This window comes from Lithobates pipiens, unplaced genomic scaffold (genome assembly GCF_037356315.1).
Source record: "Lithobates pipiens isolate NorthernLeopardFrog02 unplaced genomic scaffold, aLitPip1_a1.2 Scaffold_16, whole genome shotgun sequence".
Lineage (NCBI taxonomy): Eukaryota > Metazoa > Chordata > Amphibia > Anura > Ranidae > Lithobates > Lithobates pipiens.
The window spans coordinates 610,644,229-610,670,368 of record NW_027507748.1 but is presented as its reverse complement, the minus strand read 5'-3'; the positions used below and the strand labels follow the sequence as shown (position 1 = coordinate 610,670,368).

Below are 26,140 nucleotides of genomic sequence, written 5' to 3'. Positions count from 1 at the left end.
GTTGTAATCTTCTGGCTTTTATAGATGTTTATTTCTGTCTTTTCGCCAATCCCCTGATTAAACTGATGATTAAATAAGTCCAGTATTATGCTAGATACACAGTGTGGTTTCATGTATTTACATCTTTAGGAGTTTGAACTACCGCATTGTTGCACCTGGGCCGCAAATGGGGCTGAAAAGGGCAGAGAAGGAAGGAGAGCAGTCTGTGCCAGAGATATTTTAGTGTTTACATTTCCTTATTCTCATTGGTGATCCCTTTTCACACTCCTCAAACACTAGTAACATGTTAATTATTTGGCATTCATTGTCCTGTAATCTTCACAGGCTTATTTAAATAAAAAACTCAGATCTAAACTAAAAAACATTTTTGTAGTTCTAAAAGGAGAGGTTTGGGGTTGTTAAAAAAAAAAAAACCTCAGGGAGGGAATGGTTGCAGCTGGTTACGGCTCTCAGCCATTCGCTGTCCATCAGGCAGCTGGGTGATTCCCAACAATATGGTCGGGATCCTTCTAGAGCCTGGAGTGGCTCTGTGATGTCAGCCGGCAGTGGACTTTAGCCTTCTGTTGGCTGATTCTTGGTTCACAGGAGTGCTCTCCTGTGACTCACAACAAAAGTATGGACAAAAAAAAGCTTTGGCCATATTTTTTCTTTTAATTGCTGATTATAAATTATAACCTAATAATTTTATTTCATTCGTTAAAGCTGTTAGTGCTGCTTACTGTACTGTATGTGCAGCTTTATTATAATTCAGTCTGTCTATTGAAGTCATTGGCAGAAGAGTTACAAACATATATAATTTTCATGTCTCAAAGATATATCTATACCAGCAAGATTCTGTTTCTACATTAGTGTCAACCACTTCTTTTTGCACTTCTTTAGAATAACAAAGTATAATACTGGCTCGAAACAAGATGAAGAAAGGAATTCTATTTTCCAATTACACTTACACAAAGAAAGGCGAGTAAAGGCAAACAAGGAGAGATGCAAGTGTTATGTTTCTGCAGAAAAGAGAGAGGAGAAAAAAAAGGGGGGGGGTAATTTTCTCTTCGGCCTCAAAATTCCAACAACCAGTATTGTATGCATGGATCCCACATTTTATCAGATTTGCTCTGTGTATTTTTAAGCATACATTTGAGTTTGTCGTTCACTATAATCCGGTTCAATTTATGCTTAACAGTCCCTGGACACAGTTGATTGTTCCCACTTTCTTGTAATTGCAATTGTGGCAGTCGAAATTGTTTCAAATGTTTAAAGATTTCTTTAACAAATTTCTGAAATAAGACAGATTATGGCGATTTGGGTAGGTTGAACCCAGTCACGGAACAATTCAAGTTCAAGATTCTAATCCAGAACCTAGGCATTACCACCAAATATGGGTCCTATGAGGTTGATTTAATAAAAGCAAATAGACTAGGATTTTTGGTTTGCTGCAGACACTTTTCCACCTAACCATCTGAAGGGATGCTAAGCTAGCTCTCCTACATTGCCGGTACCTGGTTTGCGGGGCCCTCAACAGAAGTTGGCTACTTATTTATTTATAGCGGCCAAGCGGACCATTGCCCAAGCCTAGAAGTCCCAACGGGTAGATTTTCAAGGGGTTAAAACCAGCATGACTGCAATGTTACTTCAGGAACATATGTCCAGTATTGTTCATGATTCTTTTGCTAAATTTCAAAAAATCTGGGAGCCATGGATCTCCTATGAATTCCCCGCGCTCCAAGCTGCATGCCTGGGCTTGGTCTAACTCCTCTTGGCGAGGCGCCCACACCCAAACTTTCCCCCTCCTTCCTTCCCCCTCTTTTCTCTCTATCTTTTCTTCTTTTGTTTCCTATCTCTCTTCACTCTTCTTTGTAATCTCTCCCATTGCTAACGAATACTGCTGGCCCCCGTAGGAGGGGGTAGTGGAAGAAGGGCTTGCCCTCCGGAAACGACGAGGGAACGAGTTGCCTGGTTCTGGAGCCAGTCTCGATACCATCCCCTACTCATTTTCCCTCCTTTTCTTGTGTTTATTATAAGTATAATGTGATGGTTGGCCCTTTGGTTTCATATTCATGCTTTGTAGCCCCTGCGAGGGCGCACAAGGAGCAGATGGTAGTCTCTTGTTTATTCCTGTTTATTCAAATTTTCAATAAACATATTGAAACAGAAAAGCAAATAGACTGTGCACTCTGCGAGTGCAGTTGCCCTCATTTTCCCCAGAGCTTAGTAAATGTGGTAAAGCTGTGCTGATTTCCATCATCCAATCATGTGCAAGCTAAAAAAAAATTTTTTTTCCTTGCACCTGATTGGATATTCTTTAAAAAGTGAAGCTTACACCACATTCACCAATCTCTCTGAGGAAAATGTGTGCAACTGCTCTTGCAGTGCACAGTCTATTTGCCTTTAGTAAATCAACCCCAGTGCCTATCTGATAAGAGTCCTGATAGCATTTGGACTAAAGCTAGAAAGTGCAAAATCAGGCTCACTTCTGCATAGAAACCAATGAGCTTCCAGGTTTTATTACCAAAGCTTCATTGAACAAGCTGGGGTTAGAAGCTCATTGGTTTCTATGCAGAAGTGAGCCTGATTTTGCACTTTCTAGCTTTAGTAAATAAACCCCATTGTGTACTTAAAAGTGGGGTATGCTTGTACCACCTTAAGGCATCATGCACAGTGGACGTTTTTACAGCTGCTGTTTTTGGCTTCAGGCATTTTTTTTCTACAGCCAGTAAACTCCCCAGCATGTTATCCTATGTGTCCATGTACACATAGGCTTTTATGAGTGTTTTCTGGCTGGAAAAACCCCAAAACAGAACTAGTGGGTTTTGAGAGAAGTTTTACAGCTGTAAAAATGCTCTAACTTTAAAAATAACTCAAAAACTTTGGAAAACACAGAAAAACTTGGCTATTCTGCATTTATGAGTGTTTTTGAGCAATAAGGTTTTGTGAGAGTATAGTTTTGCTAAAAAAATAAAAATAAAAACGCTGCAAAACTAATTCTACAGCTACAACATTCAGGGTAGTGTTAATTGAAACCTTGAACTTTTAATTCCGGACTCTCAGAGAAATTTGATATTTGTGTGATTTAAAAAGGGCAACTATAAAAGTAAAAGTTTATCCTTTGTTAACATTGTATTCTATACATACAGTGTAACATATCTCTAAACCCAATAAATAGACTGAAATATAAAAGTCCTGCTTGAAGCCTACCCTAGATAGTAAATACTGTCCAATACTTATCCAATGAAATTGTTCTTATAGACCAGTAAGAGCATTAACCTGATGGGGTGGTGTATATTCATTTTTTTTAAATTGTGTTTGACTGTTGGAAATATTTGAAGGCCCAAACAGGGTTATTGTTTTTTTTTTTTTTATTGCACCTGGGTGATTTTGTTTGATCAATTTCATTAGAAATTCAAGTCAGTGGAATCCTTGTCTGTACCATTGTATTGGATAAAGCACACAATGGGCACCTTCTATTGGATCACAAAAGCACCACATTTTTGTTTTCTAATTTTGCAATGTATATGTAGTTTAGTGCACTGTTGACTACATACAAAGCAAACATTTTCCTACAGAAATGGTTGTTGTTTCCCTGCAGTGGCATTGGTGCTGTGTAATCACTGCAAATGCATAATGCTTAGCAGAGTTCTCCTTTAACAAGCTAATCATACATGTCAGTGTTACTACTTCAAAGCCAAAAAGGACCACTTCTCATATACAATCTCAACGGCCGCAAACCAACCACGGGAACTGTTTAAACTGGTTAATCAATCAATGAATCCGGTGTGCCTAGAACCCCCAGAAAGCGAATCCCAGGATTACTGTGACAAACTGTCGGATTTTTTCATCGATAAAGTCAAAACCATCAGGGAAACAATTTGTCAGAAGAAAACATCCAACCTCAGCCAGCAAATACATAAAGAGGATGTCCGCACCAACATACCGTAACCGCCAAAATTTTCACTATCCCCAATTACCGTAGACACCGCAAAAAACATCATTAATAAACTGCGTGACAGTACCTCACCTATTGACATCATCCCCACAAAACTACTGAAAGAATGCTCCGACATCGTGGCTCCAACCATAACCCACCTCATAAACCGATCATTCCACGAAGGGATTGTTCCCAGCATCCTCAAACAAGGCATTGTCAAACCTCTACTCAAGAAACCAAACCTGGACCCTCAGGATCCAAACAACCGTAGGCCGATTACAAGCCTCAACACCATTTCTAAGATCATGGAGAAAGCTGTAGTACATCAGCTACAACTTCACCTGGATATTTACAAACTCCTGGACCCGCTGCAATCAGGCTTCCGCCCGGGTCATGGAACAGAAACAGCTCTCCTCAAGATTTGGGATGACGCCCTCGAAGCAGCAGATGACGGAGAGCCGTGTCTCCTCGTACTGCTAGACCTAAGTGCAGCGTTTGATACAGTAGATCACAATACTCTACTCGTCCGCCTCACAGAAGTAGCCGGAGTCCAAGACATAGATCTCCATTGGTTCGCGTCCTTCTTAGGAAATTGGTCACAGACAGTGAAACTAGGAAAATTCCTCTCCGAAACTCGGGCAGTCACCTGCGGAGTCCCTCAAGGCTCTCCGTTGTCACCCGTTCTCTTCAACATTTACATTCGCCCACTTCTTCAAATCATCAGATGCTCAGATCTCTGCTTCCACTCTTACGCTGACGACACGCAACTTTATTTCCGGATCAATGGAAAAAAAGATCACCAACAACAACTTGAAAACTGCCTCAAATCAATAGAGGACTGGATGACCACCAACTCCCTCCAGCTGAACCAATCAAAGACAGAGCTTCTTATCTTACACACAAATCATAAGCCTGCAACCAAAACCTCCTGGTCTCCACCAACCGTCTTTGGGCAGACTATCTCCCCAAAGACCAAAGCGAAGAGTCTCGGGGTTATTTTAGACGCACAAATGTCAATGGATGCGCAAATAGGATCTGTAGTCAGTCGATCTCACCATCTACTGCGCATGCTTCGCAGACTCATTCCTTTTATCCCAAAGAATGACAAAGCAGTGGTAGTTGGAACAATCATTAATTCAGGACTGGACTACGCAAACTCGCTTTACATAGGATTACCACAATATCAACTTGCGCGATTACAACTGATCCAAAACACGGCGGCAAGGCTGATAACAGGAAAAAAACCCTGGGAATCCATTTCTCCTTCACTGAGGAGCTTACATTGGCTAACTGTAAAAAATCGGATCACGTTCAAGACCCTTTGCCTCACCCACAAATGCGTGCATAGAGAAGCTCCGCAATACCTAATGGAGAAAATAAATCATTACACACCAAACCGCAGTCTTCGATCAGCCAACAAAAACCTCCTGCTCGTGCCCAAAGCCCAAAGTATAAATCCAAGGGTGATCGGAGATTCGCTGTCCAAGGGCCTCTGCTATGGAATGCTCTACCAATCAACATCCGCCTGGAAGAAAATCACCTGGCTTTTAGGAAAAAACTCAAGACCTTCCTCTTTTAGCAGATGATCAAAGCTCGCCACAGCGCCTAGAGGCGATTCAGTTCGCATTGTGCGCTATATAAGTATTTCATTCATTCATTCATTCACTACGTCAGTGTGATATTTTAGCTTAAAACCAAAGTTAATTACCATCAGATTTCTAGTCTTTTATTCTCACTCTGCATGGTGACTAATTTACAGTAAACTCATATAATTGTTCTCACACGGTTCCAGTAAGCGGAGGGAAAATTAGGCTTGAGGTTACATTTTCCTGATTGAAAATGAGGAAAGGTATCATACATCAGGTCATTATTTAATCTTTAACAGGCCTCTAAACTTGTTACAAAAACATATAAAACATGATAGAAGTAATTTAATTCAAAGCTCTGTATATGAAAGTTTTTGCTAGCTCTCTTATGTGCCATTTTGTATCAAAAGTGGTACTGGGCACTGTGCTTTGAAATCGGTGGTTCCAATATGACAGTGGCAATTGCTACTTCGTCTTCTTTCAGAAGATGCAAAGGAAGTTAACTGTAAAATTTAAACTACATTTCCATAAACATCATCAGAAACTCATTTACCATAAGCCAGCTTTAAACATTCATATTAAAGTGGAGTTCCACCCAAAAGCGGAACTTCCACTTTAAGGACTCATGACCCCCTGACCTGCCACATTTGGCATGTCATTTTTTTGGGGGGAGGGGGAACAGATACCTAGTTTCGACAGGGACCCAGCTCCCACTTCCACTCATGGTACCGCAGCGCCAAGTGGAAGTTTTCCTCTACCCCCTCCCTTTCTGCAATCTTCTGGTACATGTCACAGGTTCCAGAATATTGGCCGTCCATACAGAACGTGCAGCGTGACTCACGCATGCGCAGTGCACACCAGGCTGTGAAGCTGCAAGCTGTCACAGCTGGGTGCCCAAACTTGCAATGCCGACACCACGGAGTGGAGAAGGAGAGAAGCGAGGCTTCGGGTGGCCACAGTGCTGGACTGTGGGAGAAGTTTAGGAGCCAGCTGTATTGGATATCTCACTGGAGTAGCTCAGAGGCATTTTCTGATCCTGCTTATGTTTCCCAGAGACATAATGAGGAAGGAGATCTTGGTGAATGTGACCAATTACTGCTTGCTGTAAGCAGTACCGGGAAAGGTCCATCCAGTGCCCAGGGCAAGAATGCGAAACTGCGCCCCTCTCCCACTACTAATGCATGTTGTAGAATGGGTGTACTTCCCTAAGTTCATTCTCTGCCCCCTTGCTCTGCTGTACCCAGGGCAGCTGTCCCTACTGCCCACCCTTGTCCAGGCCCTGGCTGTAAGAGAGATTTAGCAAACGATAAAACATACATAAAAATAATTTATGTATGATAGTAATTTGAAAGCATAATGGATAGTTTGGAAAACATGTACATACTATTAGTAGCAACTGGTAATAGATGTACTAATTTTAAGGGGTAATTGGATCTCAGTAAAGGCATTTGAAAGGGGTATATAATTTGAGAATGTTGAGAAATGCCTCTTTAAAGTATATCTAAAGCCAAAATGTCTTTTTTCCTAGTTTTGAATAGAGTAGAGAAGGTTACAATCTCTTGCTGTGTGTCCCTACTGTGGAGATTCATTATCTCTATTCATGAAGATGACCATTGTCAGGATAAAAAATGATTATAATGCCAAAATGTTACATGGAACAGGTGGTGAGTAGGCATGTGCACTGCCGAAAAATTTGTTCGTTTTCGTTTTAAAATTAGTTTTTTTAGTTTTTGGGGTCATTCGTTATGATTGCAATTCATAAATTCGTAAATTTGAACATCCGAAGATTTCCACACTGCACTTCTCTGCTCATTCCACCATTGTTCTAGTGTGAACAGGCCACATACAAAACAGTTGTTTACTGTATGCCCTTGCAGAGACTGGCATTTTTCTAGTAAAGAAATATGCATGTCTCATATGGATGGCCCATGCCCCAGACGATGCCACATATGGCGAAACGTACGTAGGGTGGTCTTGACGTGCTTGACGCAAATCACGTGACATTTGGGCGTTCGCTTTGCCGGCCGGCTTTTCTTAACGCTGATTTGACCTTTATGTTTGTATGTTTTTTATTATGGAATAAAAGATTTTGGTTTACGGTTTTACGCTATGGGAGTCTTTGCTCGCCTTTTATGAATGGTCCAACCACGTGAAAACGAGGTGATGTCCCTGTGTGATGACCCCTAAGATTTCTGATATCAAATGCCTTTCTGATTCTGGGATTTGGTAAGCGCGCATTTTTACCATTTATCAGCGCGGTGTTGGTGAAGGAAATTCTCTCTCTTGTACCTGCATAGGATTTCTTGAGAAGAAACACTTATGATTATTGGACTGTTATGCCCACGATTACATCTTGATGAAGAACTGTTTTCTTATATATAATTTCTGAGCACTTTATTCATAATATTTCTGATTGTTCACAAAACTTCTGTGCACTTTACCACTTATGCTCATTACTACGTCTTTATGAGGAACTGTTGCTTATATATAATTTTTGAGCACTTTAAATATATATTTTTTCTGTACACTTGATTATTGTATGAGTTATAGAGTACATTTTTATTATTCACTTAGTTGTGTTTTTATATTATAATTTTTGACTATTTATAGTGTATACATATTATTCTGTTATAGGTTTTAGATTTGTGGAGGACTTCATTCACAGTTTTTGAAAACTAGTTCCTTGTGGGTCATATATACGGACTTATTGGTTATACACTGGGTGCTTTTTTTCCCTCTTTTTTCCATGTTGTTATAGGTTTATATAAATGGAATTTCATATTGCAAGGAATAAGTTGTATGGTTTGAGCCACTAATGTATTTGTGTTTTTTACTATGCACGATATAGGCATATATTAATCTATATATAGTTGCTAATATTGGTTCAAAATTTATTTCAATTTTTGCACAATTAGATGTTTGTGTGAGTCAAGCGCGGCTTATTATTTTTCATTCTGTTTTTCTGTATTTATGTGACACAGTGAAGCTGCTGCTAAACGTTCATTCTTAACCACTTGCCGACCGCCGCACGACGATATACGTCGGCAGAATGGCACGGGCAGGCATATGGGCGTATATATAAGTCCCTGCCTGCCCGCGGGTGGGGGGCCCGATCGGGCCCCCCCCGGTACCTGCGGCGGTCGGCATTCCTTCGAGAGCGATCCGGGATGAGGGGGCGGCCATTCATTCATGGCCACCCCCTCGCGATCGCTCTCGACGAATGGAAATCCTCCGTGACATCACTTCCTCTCCTGTAATGTAAACACAGGAGAGGAAGTGATGTATTCTCTCCTCCGTGTCGGTATTTTTCGTTCCGGCACCGAGGAGAGAGGTTCGGTGAGTTGCACCAACATACCACACATACAGTAGAACATGCCAGGCACACTCACACCCCCCCTTTACCCCCCGATCACCCCCCCAATTACCCCTGCCCCCCCAGTCACAGTGACACCAATTGCATTTTTTTTTTTTTTTTGCATTGGTGTCATTTGTGACTGTAATAACTGTTAGGGCAGTTAGGGTTAGCCCCCTTTAGTTCTAATGTACCCCCCTAACCCCCCCAATAAAGGTTTAACCCCGTGATCACCCCCCGTCGCCAGTGTCACTAAGGCTGGGTTCACATTGCAGCGGTTTGAGAACGGATGTGATTCGCACCGCACTGCAGTGCAAATCACATCCGATCTCTGTGCGATTCGAGTTCAGCCATACAGATAGTATGGCTGAATTCGTGTCGCACCCACCGCACCCGCCGCAAACTCGCACGGGACCCTTTTTTTGGTCCGCAGCAGAATCGGATCGCATGGGTGTTCACACCATGCGATCCAAGTTTGCAGATCGCACTGCGATATGCGAACTGATCTGGGGGTGTCATTATTTCACTGACACTCCCAGCAGTTCGCATGGGGCAGTGTGAACTGCCGCCGGGAGGCATGCGATGCGGGAACCCGCCGCGGATTCGTGGCGTTCCCGCATCGCTCCAGTGTGAACCCAGCCTAATAAGCGATCATTTTTCTGATCGCTGTATTAGTGTCACAGGTGATGCTAGTTAGGCAGGTAGGTATTTAGGTTCGCCGCAACTTTTTATAGCGCCAGGGACCCCCATATACTACCGCATAAAGCCCCCTGATTGCCCCCTAGTTAACCCTTTCACCAGTGATCACCATATAACTGTTACAGGTGACGCTGGTTGGTTAGTTATTTTTTTATAATTTCAGGGCACCCGCCATTTATTACCTAATAAAGGTTTAACCCCCTGATCACCCGGCGGGTGTCATTTGTGACTGTAATAACAGGGCACCCGCCATTTATTACCTAGTCTCACTAGTGTACCCCTAAATTTAGGGGTGTCTACTTTCCAAAATGGGGTCATTTGGGGGGGGTTTGTGCCATCTTGGCATTTTATGGCCTTCAAAACTGTAACGCCCTTAGAAAGCCTGAAGGCGGTGCTTGGTTTTCGGGGCCCCGTACGCGGCTAGGCTCCCAAAAAGTCCCACATATGTGGTATCCCCGTACTCAGGAGAAGCAGCAGAATTTATTTTGGGGTGTCATTTCACATATGCCCATGGCATGCGTGAGCAATATATCATTTAGTGACAACTTTGTGAAAAAAAAAAAAAAAAAAAAGTTTGTAATTTTCCCGCAACTTGTGGCAAAATATAAAATATTCCATGGACTCAACATGCCTCTCAGCAAATAGCTTGGGGTGTCTACTTTCTAAAATGGGGTCATTTGTGGGGGTTTTGTGCCATCTTGGCATTTTATGGCCTTCAAAACTGTAATAGGTAGTGAGGAGTGAAGTCAAATATTTACGCCCTTAGAAAACCTGAAGGCGGTTCTTGGTTTTCAGGGCCCCGTACGTGGCTAGGCTCCCAAAAAGTCCCACATATGTGGTATCCCCGTACTCAGGAGAAGCAGCAGAATTTATTTTGGGGTGTCATTTCACATATGCCCATAGCATGTGTGAGCAATATATCATTTAGTGACAACTTTGTGAAAAAAAAATAAAAAAAAATTAAAGTTTGTAATTTTCCCGCAACTTGTGGCAAAATATAAAATATTCCATGGACTCAAAATGCCTCTCAGCAAATAGCTTGGGGTATCTACTTTCTAAAATGGGGTCATTTGTGGGGGTTTTGTGCCATCTTGGCATTTTATGGCCTTCAAAACTGTAATAGGTAGTGAGGAGTGAAGTCAAATATTTACGCCCTTAGAAAACCTGAAGGCGGTTCTTGGCTTTCGGGGCCCCGTACGCGGCTAGGCTCCCAAAAAATCCCACACGTGTGGTATCCCCGTACTCAGGAGAAGCAGCAGAATTTATTTTGGGGTGTCATTTCACATATGCCCATAGCATGTGTGAGCAATATATCATTTAGTGACAACTTTGTGTAAAAAAAAAAAAAAAATTATTTTTTTGTCATTATTCAATCGCTTGAGGCAAAAAAATTAAATATTCGATGGGCTCAACATGCCACTTATCAATTTCCTTAGGGGGTCTACTTTCCAAAATGGGGTAATTTGGGGGGGTTTTGTACTGCCCTGCCATTTTAGCACCTCAAGAACTGAGATAGGCAGTCGTAAACTAAAAGCTGCGTAAATTCCAGAAAACGTACCTTAGTTTGTAGATGTGACAACTTTTGCGCAAACCAATAAATATACAGTTATTGACTTTTTTTTTTACCAAAGACATGTGGCTGAATACATTTTGGCCTAAATGTATGACTAAAATTGAATTTATTGGATTTTTCTAATAACAAAAAGTAGAAAATATCATTTTTTTTCAAAATTTGCGGTCTTTTTCCATTTATATCGCAAAAAATAAAAATCGCAGAGGCAATCAAATACCATCAAAAGAAAGCTCTATTTGTGGGAAGAAAAGGACGCAAATTTTGTTTGGGTACAACATTGCATGACCGCGCAATTACCAGTTAAAGCAGTGCAGTGCCAAATTGTAAAAAGACCTCTGGTCATTTACCAGCAAAATGGTCCGGTCTGAAAGTGGTTAAGAGTATCACACACGATTCTTTATTTATTTTATGTTTCACCTTAGCGGAGTTTTTTCTTCTTTTTTTCATGAACCTCATAACCTTTCTCCAAAAATCTTTGCTTGAGAATAGAGGCCTCCTGTAAGAAGTCATCTTGATTAGTGCAATTCCTCCTCAACCTCAAAAACTGTCTCTTAGTGACAGACTTTAGCCAATCACTATAATGACAGCTGTTAGTACTTATGAAGCCATTCCTGTCTGTTTCCTTGAAATAAGTGGAAGTGCTAATATCACCATCCACAATTCGAAGTCTCAAATCCAGGAAGTGGATTTCAGTCCTACTTGCCTCATGTTGTAAAACAATGCCCCTGTCGTTATCATTCAGCATGCCCATGAACGCATTAAGCAATGCAAATTCTCCGTCCCATAGGGACATTTACGTGTTCAATTTCAATTCTTGCTGTGAGCATAGTAATTTATTCAGGCTTCACTAGCAATATTTGTATACATTGTAAAGAAATAAGTTAAATTTAAGTGAAATGTTAACAAAAATGTGACCCCTGCAAAACAAAGGTGATTTCCCAGCAAACCTTGTTTTTTTTTTCTTTCTTAAGAGATAGTCACTTGGTGGCTCATTTCCATGATCTTTACTTTAGGACTTAATGAAGCCACACAGCATAGCTTCAAAATTGTCTACAGTATATCGTGTCCTGTCCTCCCCACAAATACACACTTGTAGTTTAAATGGGATGGGTGGAAGAGTGGGGATCAGGAAGCATATTTCAGCTAATAGAGTGTAGAACAGCTATTACCATTCTCCCCCAAAGTAGGCCAGCAAGATGGGGGCCACTCAAAGATGATATTTTCATTTTTAATAGCTGTGGGCGACAAAATGGCTGTGATGAAAAATCATTGTATATTTCCAACTTTTTTCAGCATACACCACTGAAGTGCATTGATGTGAACTGAACACATAGGCCACATGGATATTCTCCTTGTTTGTCTTAGGAAATAGGAATGCATTAGCCATATGATGTGAACATACCCTGTAGGAGTAATACTGTTAAAGCGGAACTATACCCAACTTGGATCCAGTGATGTGGCATCCCAGAGCTCCCTTCTGGCCACTGACATGTTTGAGCAGCCAGCTTCTGGGTCTCGATGACCGAGTGGGGGGGACATTACTCCTGTGCATGCAGTCAGCTTCGACATCGCCAAATTTCTACAGTGAGCTGTGCATATGCACCTCACTGTACAGGAGTGGACAGGTAGTTGAGTAAATTTAATGGCGAAGAGACAAAGCATGTCTCTTTTGCAATAAAAATCTTGCCTGTTTGTCCAGTTTCCACTTTAATAAATACCAACAAGAAGAAAAAAATGTATGTGATATTCATCACCAAACATGCACAGGTGGTTAATCATTCTGTAATGCACAAAGAAAATTAAGCTACTGTGAATATTTTTTGCTTTGCTTTGAAATAATTGGAAAAGTTCTCAGAGTTCTAAGAGTTTTCCTGTACAGGATGTCATCTGTGTGTTGGTCAACATTACTCCTTACTAGGCCACCTTCGTACTAAGTAAATTCTTTGTGATAAGATCCTAAACTTCTGACATGTTTTCTGATGATGTAAGAACAAATTATTTTGCATAATCCAATTTTTGTGTCCGTTTAGCAGTTTTTCTACAAGCAATGTGTAAGCGCTTCATGAGTGAACTTTTACATCTTACAAGGGGTCTCTGAACACTAGATAAATCTTTAAAATATGGTGATTTGATTTCCAAAATTGACTGCACAGCTGGGACCACACAGGATCTTTCCTCCAGGATATTCCAGTACTTTGCCTGTCAACAAATTATACTCTTTTTACATGGATTTACAACAGTGTGCTACAGTGGCGTAACATAGGCTGCTTGGCAAAATTAAACTGTTTACACAGAGCATGGAAATTTAGAAGTTTCCCCAGTGCAAGGAAAACACAGAGAACAAAATTAGCACTGAGCGTTTTAAAGTGATCAAAAGAAAGCAAGTGAATGTGAAACTTTATCACTCAGGCTGACGGAATTGTGGACTTTAAAGGCTGAAATGTTGAAGGAATGATTATGGTCTAGACTTGTTATAACAGGAAATGGCAGAAAATCACTCAAGTCAAAAACAACAAACAGCAGTGTAGTTCTTATGTGTCTATCTGTCTATCCATCTGCATTCAAGTCATATCTTTTTGACTTTGAATACTGAGAGCGACTTAGTACAGGTGATCTGTTTTTGGACCATCTATGTCACTGCAACCCATCATATATGTCAGTATCCCTGCACCACTCCAAACCAACAGCTTTAGCTTACATAATGAAGCTAACGACTGAAACTTGCCTGTGGTCCCCCTGTAGATATTTTCCCTATTACTGACTTACCATACTTTGGTCAGATGATCATGCTGGTAGAAGCAGAGGATTACTTTCTCATTTCAGAGTTTCCCCCCATGAGTGATGAAAGGCAAAATGAGCAGCAGCAGGAGAGGTTAAGATAGCACAGATCCTCAAAATGGATGAAACAGAAAGGTAGCGGGGAGATGCTTGTCTGTAGTGCTCAGTACAGCTGCCTTTCCAGCAAGGAGAACAGTGAGCAGTACAGTATTGACACTGCCAAATCTCTCTCCAAACTTCCTAGCAGTCACACACAGTGGTGCATTAGATATCGCACACTGCAGATATACAGTTATAAGGCTCTAGGCACAGGAAGCATTCTGCTGTGTTTTAGGGGAAATTCAAGATAAAAGTACATGTTCGGGGTACTGTGTAGGCACAATTAACATTTCTAGAGGTACACATTAAGATAGGAAAACAAAATGAGGTCAACAATATGTCATATAGCTACAGAGCCCTGTCCTTTCCCTCTAAGCCCCACCATTACAGCATATGTGTGAATCAAGTGTCAAAAATGGTAACTGATATTGGAGTGAAAAATATTCATATTCATATTCATATTCATATATATATATAAATAAAACCCAACAGTGACAGTGACATAATAACAGGGATAGCAGTTGATTTATCGATTGTCAGGAGGACCATAGCATTGTGAGCCCCAACTCTGACCCATGTTCAAGAATGGTTATCTGTTTCCTTGTCATGAGATTAACATCCTGATCTACTTATAAGTCAGAAAAAATAATTGAATGCTTACATTTTTTTGTGCGACACATGTTTTTGATGGGTATTATTGATATTGAAGAAATGTTGCAAGGTTCTAGTCTATCTTTTATGTATAAAAACTAAGTTTTCCCACACACTGAACAACGCTGTTCATATTTTAGATCTGGAAACTTGTAAAAGTAGATGTATTATTTCTTGCAAGGCCAGTTCTAAAAGCCAGAAAGCAGGATTGGTCCTTGTTATGAACACAGTAAGTCATCAAATGCACAGCACAAATATTGCAGTTTTCTGCAGGTAGTACTAATTTTTAGCGATTAAAAATGAAAGTAGTTTCAATATAATTTCCACTATGATAAGGCAGCTTCTGAAATGTTGCCCCAGCTTCCTATCGCCTCACTAGGGAATCCCATGGAAAGTTCTAGGTATTCACTGGTCATCTCAGAACATTCTTCCAGTGGTCTTTGAATTGGCCTTGGTACCCTTTTCTCAATTAATATTTAGCCAGCCCAATAACAGGTGTTTCACTTTTACTCCATCAAAATCAATTATGTGTAATTTAATTGACATTTCTGGATTTCTTTATAGGCAATAAGAGAAACTTTAACAAACCACTGCAATAACCTGGGAGATTTACTTGGAAAGGAAAATGACCTGGCTCTCATCATTGATGGACAGACGTTAAAGTACGCACTTTCATTTGAAGTCCGTAAGTGCTTCCTGGACTTGGCACTTTCTTGTAAGGCTGTCATCTGCTGCAGGTACACAAAATTCATTATTTTCTGCCACTGCCAGTGTGTATTCCAAAATTGCTTATATCTAGAGCTCTGGCTGTAAAAATCATAGAGTACCTTGTAAAACAGTTTGCTAGGCAAATGTGTAGCACAGATATGCTTGACATCCAAATCAGAAAGGAAAGAAAAAAGAATGTAACTGGAACATTTTATTATGAACAAAACAGAAACTTAAGATAATCTGAGCTGGAAAACTACAATGTAACCAGATGTTGATTTGTTTTATGTTTCCTGCTGTATTTTTATTTAAGTTCTCTTGGACATGTTCCTTTTCTTGACAGCTAAGGTGCTTTGCCTTTTTTGTATTTTTTATTGTTGACTGTGATGGTTGACAGGAACGTTGCTAAACAGCCTTGTGTCATGAGGACCTTTTAAAGAAAATGGACAGGTCAGAAGGATGAAATTTACTAATTATGTATATTTTGACAGCTGCCTTTTGAACGTTGGCATTTTATTTGCTTTCGGTATATTCTTGGGAATAGAGCTTATTAGTACAACGTGCAAATACCTGTGTATTTGTTATAAAGGATTTCCAGGAAAAAGATAACCACTTTGCACCTCACCCATAAAACTTTTTCAGCGAAAGGGAGTTTAAAAAGACATGTGGTCATTCACTAAAATTAGAAGAGAAGCGGTTTAATCCGAAACTGCGTGGAGGGTTCTTTACTGTGAGAGCGGTAAAGATGTGGAATTCTCTTCCACAAGTAGACATTTCAGCAGGGAGCATAGATAATTAAAAAAAAACTATTAGATAGGCACCTAAACAACCATAACATACAGGGATATACAATCTAATACTGACATTAAAGCACACACACAGGTTGGACTTGTGTCTTTTTTTAACCTCACCAACTATGTAACTATGCCGGCTTTGGCATTGGAGCATTGGAAAAGTGAGTATCCTCCCTCTAGTTCAGCTTTTGCAGTGATCCAAGGGCTGTGTGAGGTCTGAAACCTTACCGGAATTAGGCCATGCTGAGGGATGGTTGTTACAGAGGGGTCAACATTTTTTTCCTTTAATAATCTATGGCAGCACCTTTTGCAACAAATAGTCTGTCTCAACTTTTCAAGAAAGTCGGATGTGCAGATCTGACTAAACAATCATAAAACACCTGTATCTGCTGGCACAGTTATGGGAATAAATATGTTCCTTGATCACGGTTTATGTACATGGAAAGAGATGAAGGAAACGCATACAGATACTTCTGGCTAGGGACAGACTGGGACTCAGGGGCCCACCAGAGATAGTTAAGTCAGATGGCTCACCTCCCCAACCTGTCAGATTTTTAACACAATACAACTACAATCTTCTCCCAACAACATTGCCTTTATTTCTGATACCACAAATTATTACAAAGTGCTTTGCAAAGTATTTATAACACAATCATAAAAATGACCCTGTCTGATTTTTACATATTTGTGCGCCAAAATATATTTAAACGTGAAGAAACAGTTGACTTGAAAACTACATATATAACACAATAATTGGTCAATTAAGAGTTGTTCAAGCAAGTGTCACTAAGTATAAAGAATATGATGACTAATGGTACAGAACTGAAATTATTGGAATACCCACTCTTCAAGCTGTTGAAATTAAAGTAGAACTATAGGCAAAACCTTTGTTTTCATTTTGAATATAGCAAGGGAGGGTTATATCCCCTGTCAGATTTTTTTTCACCATCTGTATCCCATTGCAGTAATTTCCCTACATTTCCTGTCCCATAGCCAAACAGAAGTGCGAGAAAATCCCTGTAAATTAAGGGAATTCCTTGGGGACCGCCAGGTCACCAGAACTAGTGTCCCCATTGGAAGATTTCCCCATTATTACTTTTCTGGGGACAGCCCAAAATTTGGGTAATTTCTTTTACTTTTAATGATAATGGTAAACAGGACAAATAGAGAGGATGAACATCGTTAATGGGGGCACAGACCGCAAAAGAAACACTCAGGTGTTCTAAGCCATCTCCACTTTATCCAAAACAAAACTAGAAAATGTACCTTTAGTTATACTTTAATTCTGTAGACTGTAGCATTATCTCTCTAGTGAGAGTAAAGGATGTTATCAGGCAAATGTCGCTAGGTATGATTCTGATGATGACCAATGTAATGAGCTGAAATCATTGCTTTGTCCAGTCCTCAAGATGCTGACATTAGTTGTGTATTTATTTAGTCGTGTGTTAGTTGTGCATTTAGCATATTTAGAGAGTTATTGGGCTCTTAAAGTGGTTGTAAACCCTTACAACACACTTTGACCTACAGGTAAGCCTAGATTAGGGCTTACCTGTAGGTCCAAGAAATATCTCCTAAACCTACACGGTTTAGGAGATATTTGCCGAAAGACAGGCACAGCTGTCTACGGCACATGCACCGTAGACATCGACGTGCAGGCGGACTGAGCGCAGCACTGTCAAAGGCGACTATGCCCCGCGTGGCGGCTCCCGTGCACATGCGCGGGAGTGACGTCATTGTGGCTTCGCCGAATGACAGCGGCGGAGCGGCGAGACTCACCGAGAAGATGGATGCGCCGGACTACAGGGGACAGCGGTGACTTCGCCTGGCTCCTGTGTCAGGTAAGTGACACATAGTACATGCATAGTAGTCCATTATGCTTTACCTTTGCAGGGAATGATAGAGGAAGTAAACTCATCAGGGTTTACTTCCTCTTTAAACTGTACCCACAACATTTTAAACTAAAATGTAGACCTTTAACCCCTTTGTAATTTCTTTAGGATGTAGCTATTAATTTCTTTGTCAAAGATGATAAACAGCGTTATTGGTTTGCTCCACCACCTAGTATCACCAAAGTCTAGGGAGCTTTTAATGATCATGATACTAAGAACAGGCCTGTTCCGAACAGAACACCATTTGTATGACTCTGAGAAATAAAATGAAAAAATTATTTACTGTGACATCACTAATCACTAATCGCTAAATTAAGAAAGTGAATGTAGGATCACATATAGACTGAATTGCATGACATTCTTTTAATGTGGGCCTGTACTCAATTGTAGCCCCCACTCAGCTTTGCAGCACCATCAAATGAGCAGCCAGTAATGGTAACAAAACTCAAGATCTTTTCCAACTTCTCTTTCAAAATACTAAACAGGTTTTCTCCAGCTGTGCTAATAACACTGAGTAAAGGGAAAAGTCTCTCCTGTATCATTCCCTCTTTGACATATGACAGAAGTATGCTGAATTGCTCTTTCACTACAAAATCCTGTGTATTATCCATTCAACAACTCCTCTAACACGCTGCCCTTGATGACGATCGACTGAAGTTTTATTTGGTGGGGTGACACCATGTTTAGCAGTGGGATGGGTGACACCATGTTTTACCGCACCAGGTGACATCAACCCTAGTCACGCCACTGAGTGATTTGCCAATGTTGCTGTGTGTGCAATGAGAATTGATTGGAATGACATAGCTGGGGGTTAAACAACTGTTACAGAGGCAGGTATGATATTGACAGGAATGACAATTACAATGACAGATAGAAATGTGTCAATAATGGCAGTCCCCCACTAGGTAGTTTGCCATTCATTTTTCAGCTACATACTCAGGGCTTATTGGAGGATCCTCCAAGCCTGCCAGCCCCTGCTTCTAAAATGTAGCATCTTATTTTAGAGGAAACGTTACCAACTAAACTATGTTTTCTAAACTAATCCTTGTTTGCTCCAGAAGCACCAGGGGTACACATAGACATGAGAATTTTGCCTGACTCAGCTCAAACAAGTGATCTTCTCATGTCTTTGGATATCTTAGCTGCAACTTTGCAGACCTGTTTTTTAAATGCAAGTTAATATAGTCAGGGATATACATGACATAATAAGTGAAAACATTTTGGGGTTGATTTACTAAACCTGGAGAGTGCAAAATCTGGTGCTGCTCCTGCATAGAAACCAATCAGATTTTTTTTTTTGGCAAAGCTTAATTGAACAAGCTGAAGTTAAAAGCTGATTGGCTACTATGCAGAGCCGCACAAGATTTTGCACTCTCCAGTTTTAGTAAATAAACTCCTTCATTGCTCACCTGGAGAATCAATGCCAAGCATTATACCTAAATAACTAATCACTATAATGCCACATCACACTTTCTTGACTATATATTTATGAAATCGGAATATAAATCATTTAATTGCACTTAATTATGCATTTGTACTTATTGTAACATATGATATGCTGAAAACAGGAGAGGCTGGATATTTTGTTTTTATGTGTGAAGATTTTAATATATTTTGAAAATGTCATATTATAGAACTTTAGGCAAAGACAAAAATCCAACCTCAGGCCAATATTGTACTAATATATGCATCACATTTTTTTTAAATACTGCTGATATAACTACTTGAAATGTGTTTAAAACAAAAATTCAAGAAAGCTCCCCATGGGGTTTTTTAGCAGCAATTTGAGTGACAGAAAAGATCTTTACATAAAAATATACATTTTTTATTGACACAAAATGATGGAATAATCGTACATCATAGAAAAATGAAAAATGTTAAAATATAGACTCTGGTACATGCAAAAGGCAAATATTGATGAAAAGTACAACAATCCTTTACATGGTCTATTAGTGTACAATTAGAGTGTTATTAATATAATGTTCCCATATTTCTCACTTAAAAAGCCATTTGATGTATGGAAATACCCCAATGCATTTCAACCCGGAACAAATAGTGGTCTTCGGAACAGAACTTGAAATGTGTTTTGGCATTGTCTTTTCACATCTCATGTACAAGAGACATCAGAAAGATTTGCAATGGTTTTGCACTGAAGCCAAATTGCTTGTAAAGTCCACCTTGAGGTGGGTCCCTTAAACTAATCCAGACTGGCACACATCTGTTGTGGTCAAACAAAATTTGTTTTATGGAGAATCCCAACTCCTTATTAATGTCTTTATGTCACCCCTTCAGTTTTTTTTTATGGTGCCCCAAAAAATGGATTTAGGCTGCACTAGACCCCAAATGTAATACACAACCCCAACACTAAAGAACATAGCAAAAACCCTACAATACACTACTGTCAATTGTAAGTATAGTTGATACAATAGCTCCAGCCACCTCCACCCCTGACTCCAGTGAACCAGATAAACTTTTCTGAGTGTCATGTTTAGTCCTCAGTATACATCTTTACTTACATTCTGGTATGTGTTCCCCCATCTCGGCTCTAGAATTACATTTATACATAAATAAATGTGGAGCGGTATCCCTTTACGGATAGTGAATATAATGCACATACAATAGTAAATACAAAGCAAACACAATATCAACATAAACTTAAGTCTACCACCCTGGCTGTAATATATTATGTAAAAGTCCACTAGAATTATATAATGTGTAATAATGACTTTTTGTGACCACTTAAAAAATTTGTAAAGGTTATTTTTTTTTTTTAATGAAAACAACAAACATGTTATACTTACCTTCTCTGTGCAATGGTTTTGCACAAATCAACCCCGGTCCTCCTCTTCTCTGGTCCTGTAAAATAGATCCACATTTATTGTAAACACAATGTACTCACAAAGCAGCAGAAGAAAAACAACTTATCACATTCCACCATAGAGCACCACCACCATAGAGCACACATGCGTAGTGATGTCAAATTGTGTGCCCCACCCAGAATAGAATTACATTGTAAAAGCATAGGCCAAGGGACTTTTTACTCACACAAGATATTGCAAGAGTTTTTTTTGGGCATAAAGCAGTCCTCTTATTTTTGCTGGTATAGCTCATTATTCCACCAAGAGAATACTCAGTTCGTGAGTCTGTGACATTTTCGGGGGAACTGATCTTTCCAAAGGTTATTACCAAGTTCCCAAACAGCTAAGCACACTTTGCACATGTCTGCCAATATCCTCATTACTTTTGGAAAGGAATCACAGACACCAATTTTGGCAAATTGATTTTTATTCTTGCACAATCGTTCTTCATAGGATGTACGGAAATGTAGCAGAGATCACTGACATGCAGCTTCAGGCAATATGAATGTGTTTCATGATGACAGAAGAACACTGCTCTGATGGTATATACCAGTGGCTAGAAATGAAAACTGATAGGCTTGCTTATCTTTTTTTTCAGTGACAGGCTTAACTGCCCTATTGGCCTTTGTGGGAGATCTGGCACTGTGTTGAAGAAATCAGTTCACCCTATTTGCAGGCATGTAGGACAGGTTCACAACCCAAACACTAGGTTGCACACACAGTCCAAAAACGGGAGGAATCTTCCAGCACACCCCAAAAGATGCCTTATGTACATGGCATCCAACTGTGCTTGGCACTCACACAACACATGCATCTTATACTTTTCTGGCCACTGTCCTGTTGGCCTGGCCTAAATATTAGCCATGCTAGACCTAACTCAATGGGAATAAAACTACTTCTATACTATATGGCCACCCTTATACTCTGATCCTCTAAGCTTCTTTAAAGCTTAGAGGATGGCCACCCTTATACTCTGATCCTCTAAGCTCCTCTAGGTGAAACTTCAGTCAGAAAATTAAGTCCTGCCAGATCACTTCAGGCTGACCCCTTGTGAACGATAATGTTACACTGAGTAAATTGATACCCAACATGTCACGCTTCAAAATTGCACCCGCTCGTGGAATGGCGACAAACTTTTACCCTTAAAAATCTCCATAGGCGACATTTAAAAAATTCTACAGATTGCATGTTTTGAGTTACATAGGAGGTCTAGGGCTAGAATTATTGCTCTCGCTCTACCAATCGCTGCGATACCTCACATTGAACACCATTTTCATATGCAGGCGCTACTCACATATGCACTTGCTTCTGGATGGGAGCACGGCGGGACGGGGCGCGTTTAAAAAAAAAAAATTCTTATTTATTTTACCTTATATTTTTTATTTTTACACTGTTCTTTTAAAAAAAAAAAGTGCCACTTTTATTCCTATTAAAAGGTTAAAAGGAATGTAAACATCCCTTGTAATAGAATAAAAGTATGACAAGACCTCTTACATATGAGATCTGGGGCCAAAAAGACCTCAGATCTCATATTTACACTAAAATGCAGTAAATAAAATAAATAAATACAAATGTTGTCATTTAAAAAAAAATAGCCCATTAAGAGCTATGGGCGGAAGTGATGTTTTGATGTCGCTTCCACTCTGCAATGGTATGGAGACCGGTGGGGCACATCTTCCCTTCACTCTTCTCCATACCCAACATGGAACAACATCCGATCGCCTCCGCCGCTGCCGACGAGTCTGGTAAGTGGTGGAAGGCACCGGAGCACGGCGGGAGGGGGGCCCCACTCCCGCTGCCCGATAAAAGTGATCTTGCTTCGAATCCGACGCAGAGACCACCATTATCGGAAACTGGACCGCCGGCCGAAAAAGAAGATACCGGGGTTATGACGACTAGCTGCTGCCATAACAATGATATTTCTCTTCAAATTTAGGATGTATATCGGCGTGCATCGGTCCGGAAGTGGTTAAACCAACTTCAGCAAAAGAATGTGAATAGTGTGCACTTTTTTACATTTCTTTGATGTATGTCTATTGATTTATTCTCCTATTTTTCAATTTCTCTTTTATTTGTTGCACTTTTACTTTTCATTTGACAAGTTTAGTACAATGCACAGAACAAATATATCCCATTCTAATTATTTCATACTGTTGCCTGAAGTCAGATTCAGCTCAGGAAACAGGAGATTAGAGGTGTGAGCAGGAAGATAAACAGTGACCTTAGGCAAGGAGTATATCAATTAAATCTGTATTTTACTAAAACCAGCATTCAGATCAAATAGAGAAAGGGTCGAAGATGCGTTAAGTATAAAATGCAAAGTGGGCTTGTTTTTGCCATTTTTCTAGTGAGTGTGGATAAAGGTACAGCTGAATTTAGCTTGCTGTTTTTCTGGCTATTAAGTGTCTTATGTATATCTGTCAGGAGGAAATTGGGAAAATAACCCCTGCACTGTGGTCTGGCTTTTGTTCACTTAAATTTTGCCAGACTTTAGCAATCAAAAGTGCCAGATACATTTCTGAAAGGTGCTTTCTTGTTTACTCAGCAATTTCAAGTCATTTTGTGACGCACACAAGGCCTAGATTTAGTTTCTAGAGTAGAGAAAGACTAAAGTAAGGCAGTAAAATAAGCAGTTTTTTTCCACTCCTGCAATGATAAACTTGGGTATACTGTTAGAGACACTATATTTTCTTAGTTTCATACTAATTTTTAAAGTTTACAGGTTGATAAATTGACTTTTTACTTACTTTTTAAAATTATTCTTATAATATATTTATTCTACAAATAATGTATAGGGTGCATCAATGACCCAGCTATTGCAAAGCATGCAGGGCTTTATTATGACAATGCCCAGCATTGGCTCCTCAACTTGATCACCATATTACAATTACAATGTTCCAATTTGGCTCAATGTACTGCTACTGGGGATGTTGAAAATCACTTTAGTAGCCTGTGCTACAGACAGTGATAGCCACAGTCTTCCAGGTCCTGCACCAGTATATTCCCCTCTGCACATTGAACACATGTGGCACCACTGCCATTCAGAGAAGGCCTTGTACTTTTTTCAAGAATGCAAGACAACTCTGATTGGATGAGGCGGGGAGAAGATGCAGGTGATGTCACAACCTATCCTCATCCAATCAGGGGAAACTCCATTGCTGCTGACATTCACAAGCACACAAGCAGATAGGCTTACTACTCTACTCTCTATCTCTGAATAGCTTGTGACTGGTACAGTATTTTCTCAACCGCTATTTATTTACAAAGAACAAGGCAGAGGAAAGTAGCCACTTCAGCCCCGCAAGATTTTACCCCCTTCCTGACCAGAGCACTTTTTACAATTTGGCGCTGCATAGCTTTAACTGACAAAATTTGCTTCCCTTTTTCCCCCACAGATAGAGCTTTCTTTAAAAAAAAAAACAATATTTTTTTAAATTTGCCTTAATAACTATCCCCAAAAATGTTTTTAAAAAACAAGTTGCTTCATCAGTTCAGGCCAATATATATTCTTCTACATGTTTTTGGTAAAAAAAAAATCTTAATACGAGTATATTGATTGGTTTGTGCAAAATTTATAGCGTCTACAAACTATGGGAAAGATTTATGGCATTTTATTTCTTTTTTCCTAGAATGGAGGTGATCTGTGATTTTTAGAGTTACTGCAACATAGTGGCGGATAGATCGGACACTTTCAACACACATTTTTGAGACCACTGACATTTATACAGCGATAAGAGCTATAAAAATGCACTGATTACTGTGTAAATGTCACTGGTATGGAAGGGGTTAACACTAGAGGGCGATAAATGGGTTAAATGTGTTCCCTAGTTAGTGTTTCTAACTGTATGGGGATATTACTGACTGGGGGAGGAGAAATATCGTTGTTCCTACTTAGTAGGAACAATGATATGTCTCCTCTCCCCTGATAGAACAGGGATTTGTGTGTTTACACACACAAATCCCCAAGTTGGCTCTCGTGCTCTCGATCAGAGGTGACCAGTAGTGATCGCGCCCGCTGGCCACTCACATCGGCTCCCCCACCCTCTGGCGGTTATTAAAGGGTACAGTGTACTCATACTTTATTTGCAAAGCCGTGCCATTCTGTCAACATATATCAACATGAACCGGTCAGCATGTGGTTAGAGGGCGCACATGGGATTAAAAGGTTACACAATAGAGCGGCAGAATAAAGAAGGAGCCAGGTTTTATTGTTGGCTGTATCTTTCTCATGGGAATGCCCATATTTTGGGCTTTATCGAGGGGTGGAGGTGTAGCTAGCACTGCCAGACAAAAAAATGTGGCTTAATTTCTAACCCACCGCACAGATTTGAATGCAACTAAGTGCAATGCGTACTGGGTCCCCTCGGGAATTTAAAGCTGGTTAGTCACTCGTTTACATTCCCTCATTATGTTCTGCAATGCATTTCCACCCAGTACATCTGAGTCCTCTGACTGAGTACTAATGTTTGCTAGCCTCATTGACTGTACAACATGTATAACATGTTCATATGGGCTTTAAACCCTTGGAGGCAGCACAGCTTCTGTATCATGCGATCACTGTAATTTGTTCTCACATGATTGGACTTACATTTGAATAGTAAAAGAGGGGAAGCTTTTGGTCACCCTGGGAACACCCCAAGATTCCCTCAATTTGGAGCTGTTTTGGCTATGGGATAGGAAGTGAAGTGAAGAGAAATAATGGGACATATTACTAAGACTGGAGCATCCAAAATCTGGACCAGCTGTGCATGGGAACCAATCATCCTTTCGTGCTAGTTCACACCAGACGCAGTTCCGTTCAGTTCCGTGTGCTTTTTTTTCTGCACTAAAAATGCATGCACAGTGTTTTCCATGTATTCCAATGGCTCTAGTTCACACCATGCAGTCAGTTTCCGGTGCAGAAACTGACTGTATTGTGTGAGCTAGAGCCATTGGAATACATGGAAAACATTGTGCATGCATTTTGTGCAGAAAAAAAGCACATGGAACTGAATGGAACTGTATCTGGTGTGCACTGGCCCTTAGGTTTAAGGGCCAGTTCACACCAGATGCAGTTCTATGCAGTTCTGTTTTTTCTACACCAATACAGTCAGTTCGGAACTGAACGGAACTGCGTCTGGTGTGAACTGGCCCTAAGGCTACTTTCATACTGAAGCACTGCGGGCGCTGGCGGTAAAGCGGTGCTATATTTAGAGGTGCTTTAGGCTGGATTCACACCTATGCATTTTTAGTGC

The 26,140-nt window shown here is 40.2% G+C and overlaps 1 protein-coding gene across 1 annotated transcript in view; it reads left to right on the top strand.

Annotated features, from left to right (window-relative positions):
- Positions 1 to 26,140, top strand: part of ATP8A2 (ATPase phospholipid transporting 8A2) — a 1,022,388-nt gene that overhangs the window by 426,460 nt on the left and 569,788 nt on the right. Inside the window, exon 25 of the mRNA XM_077484049.1 lies at positions 15,222 to 15,394. Coding sequence (XP_077340175.1) covers positions 15,222 to 15,394 — 173 coding nt within the window. The remainder of the gene's footprint in view (positions 1 to 15,221; positions 15,395 to 26,140) is intronic.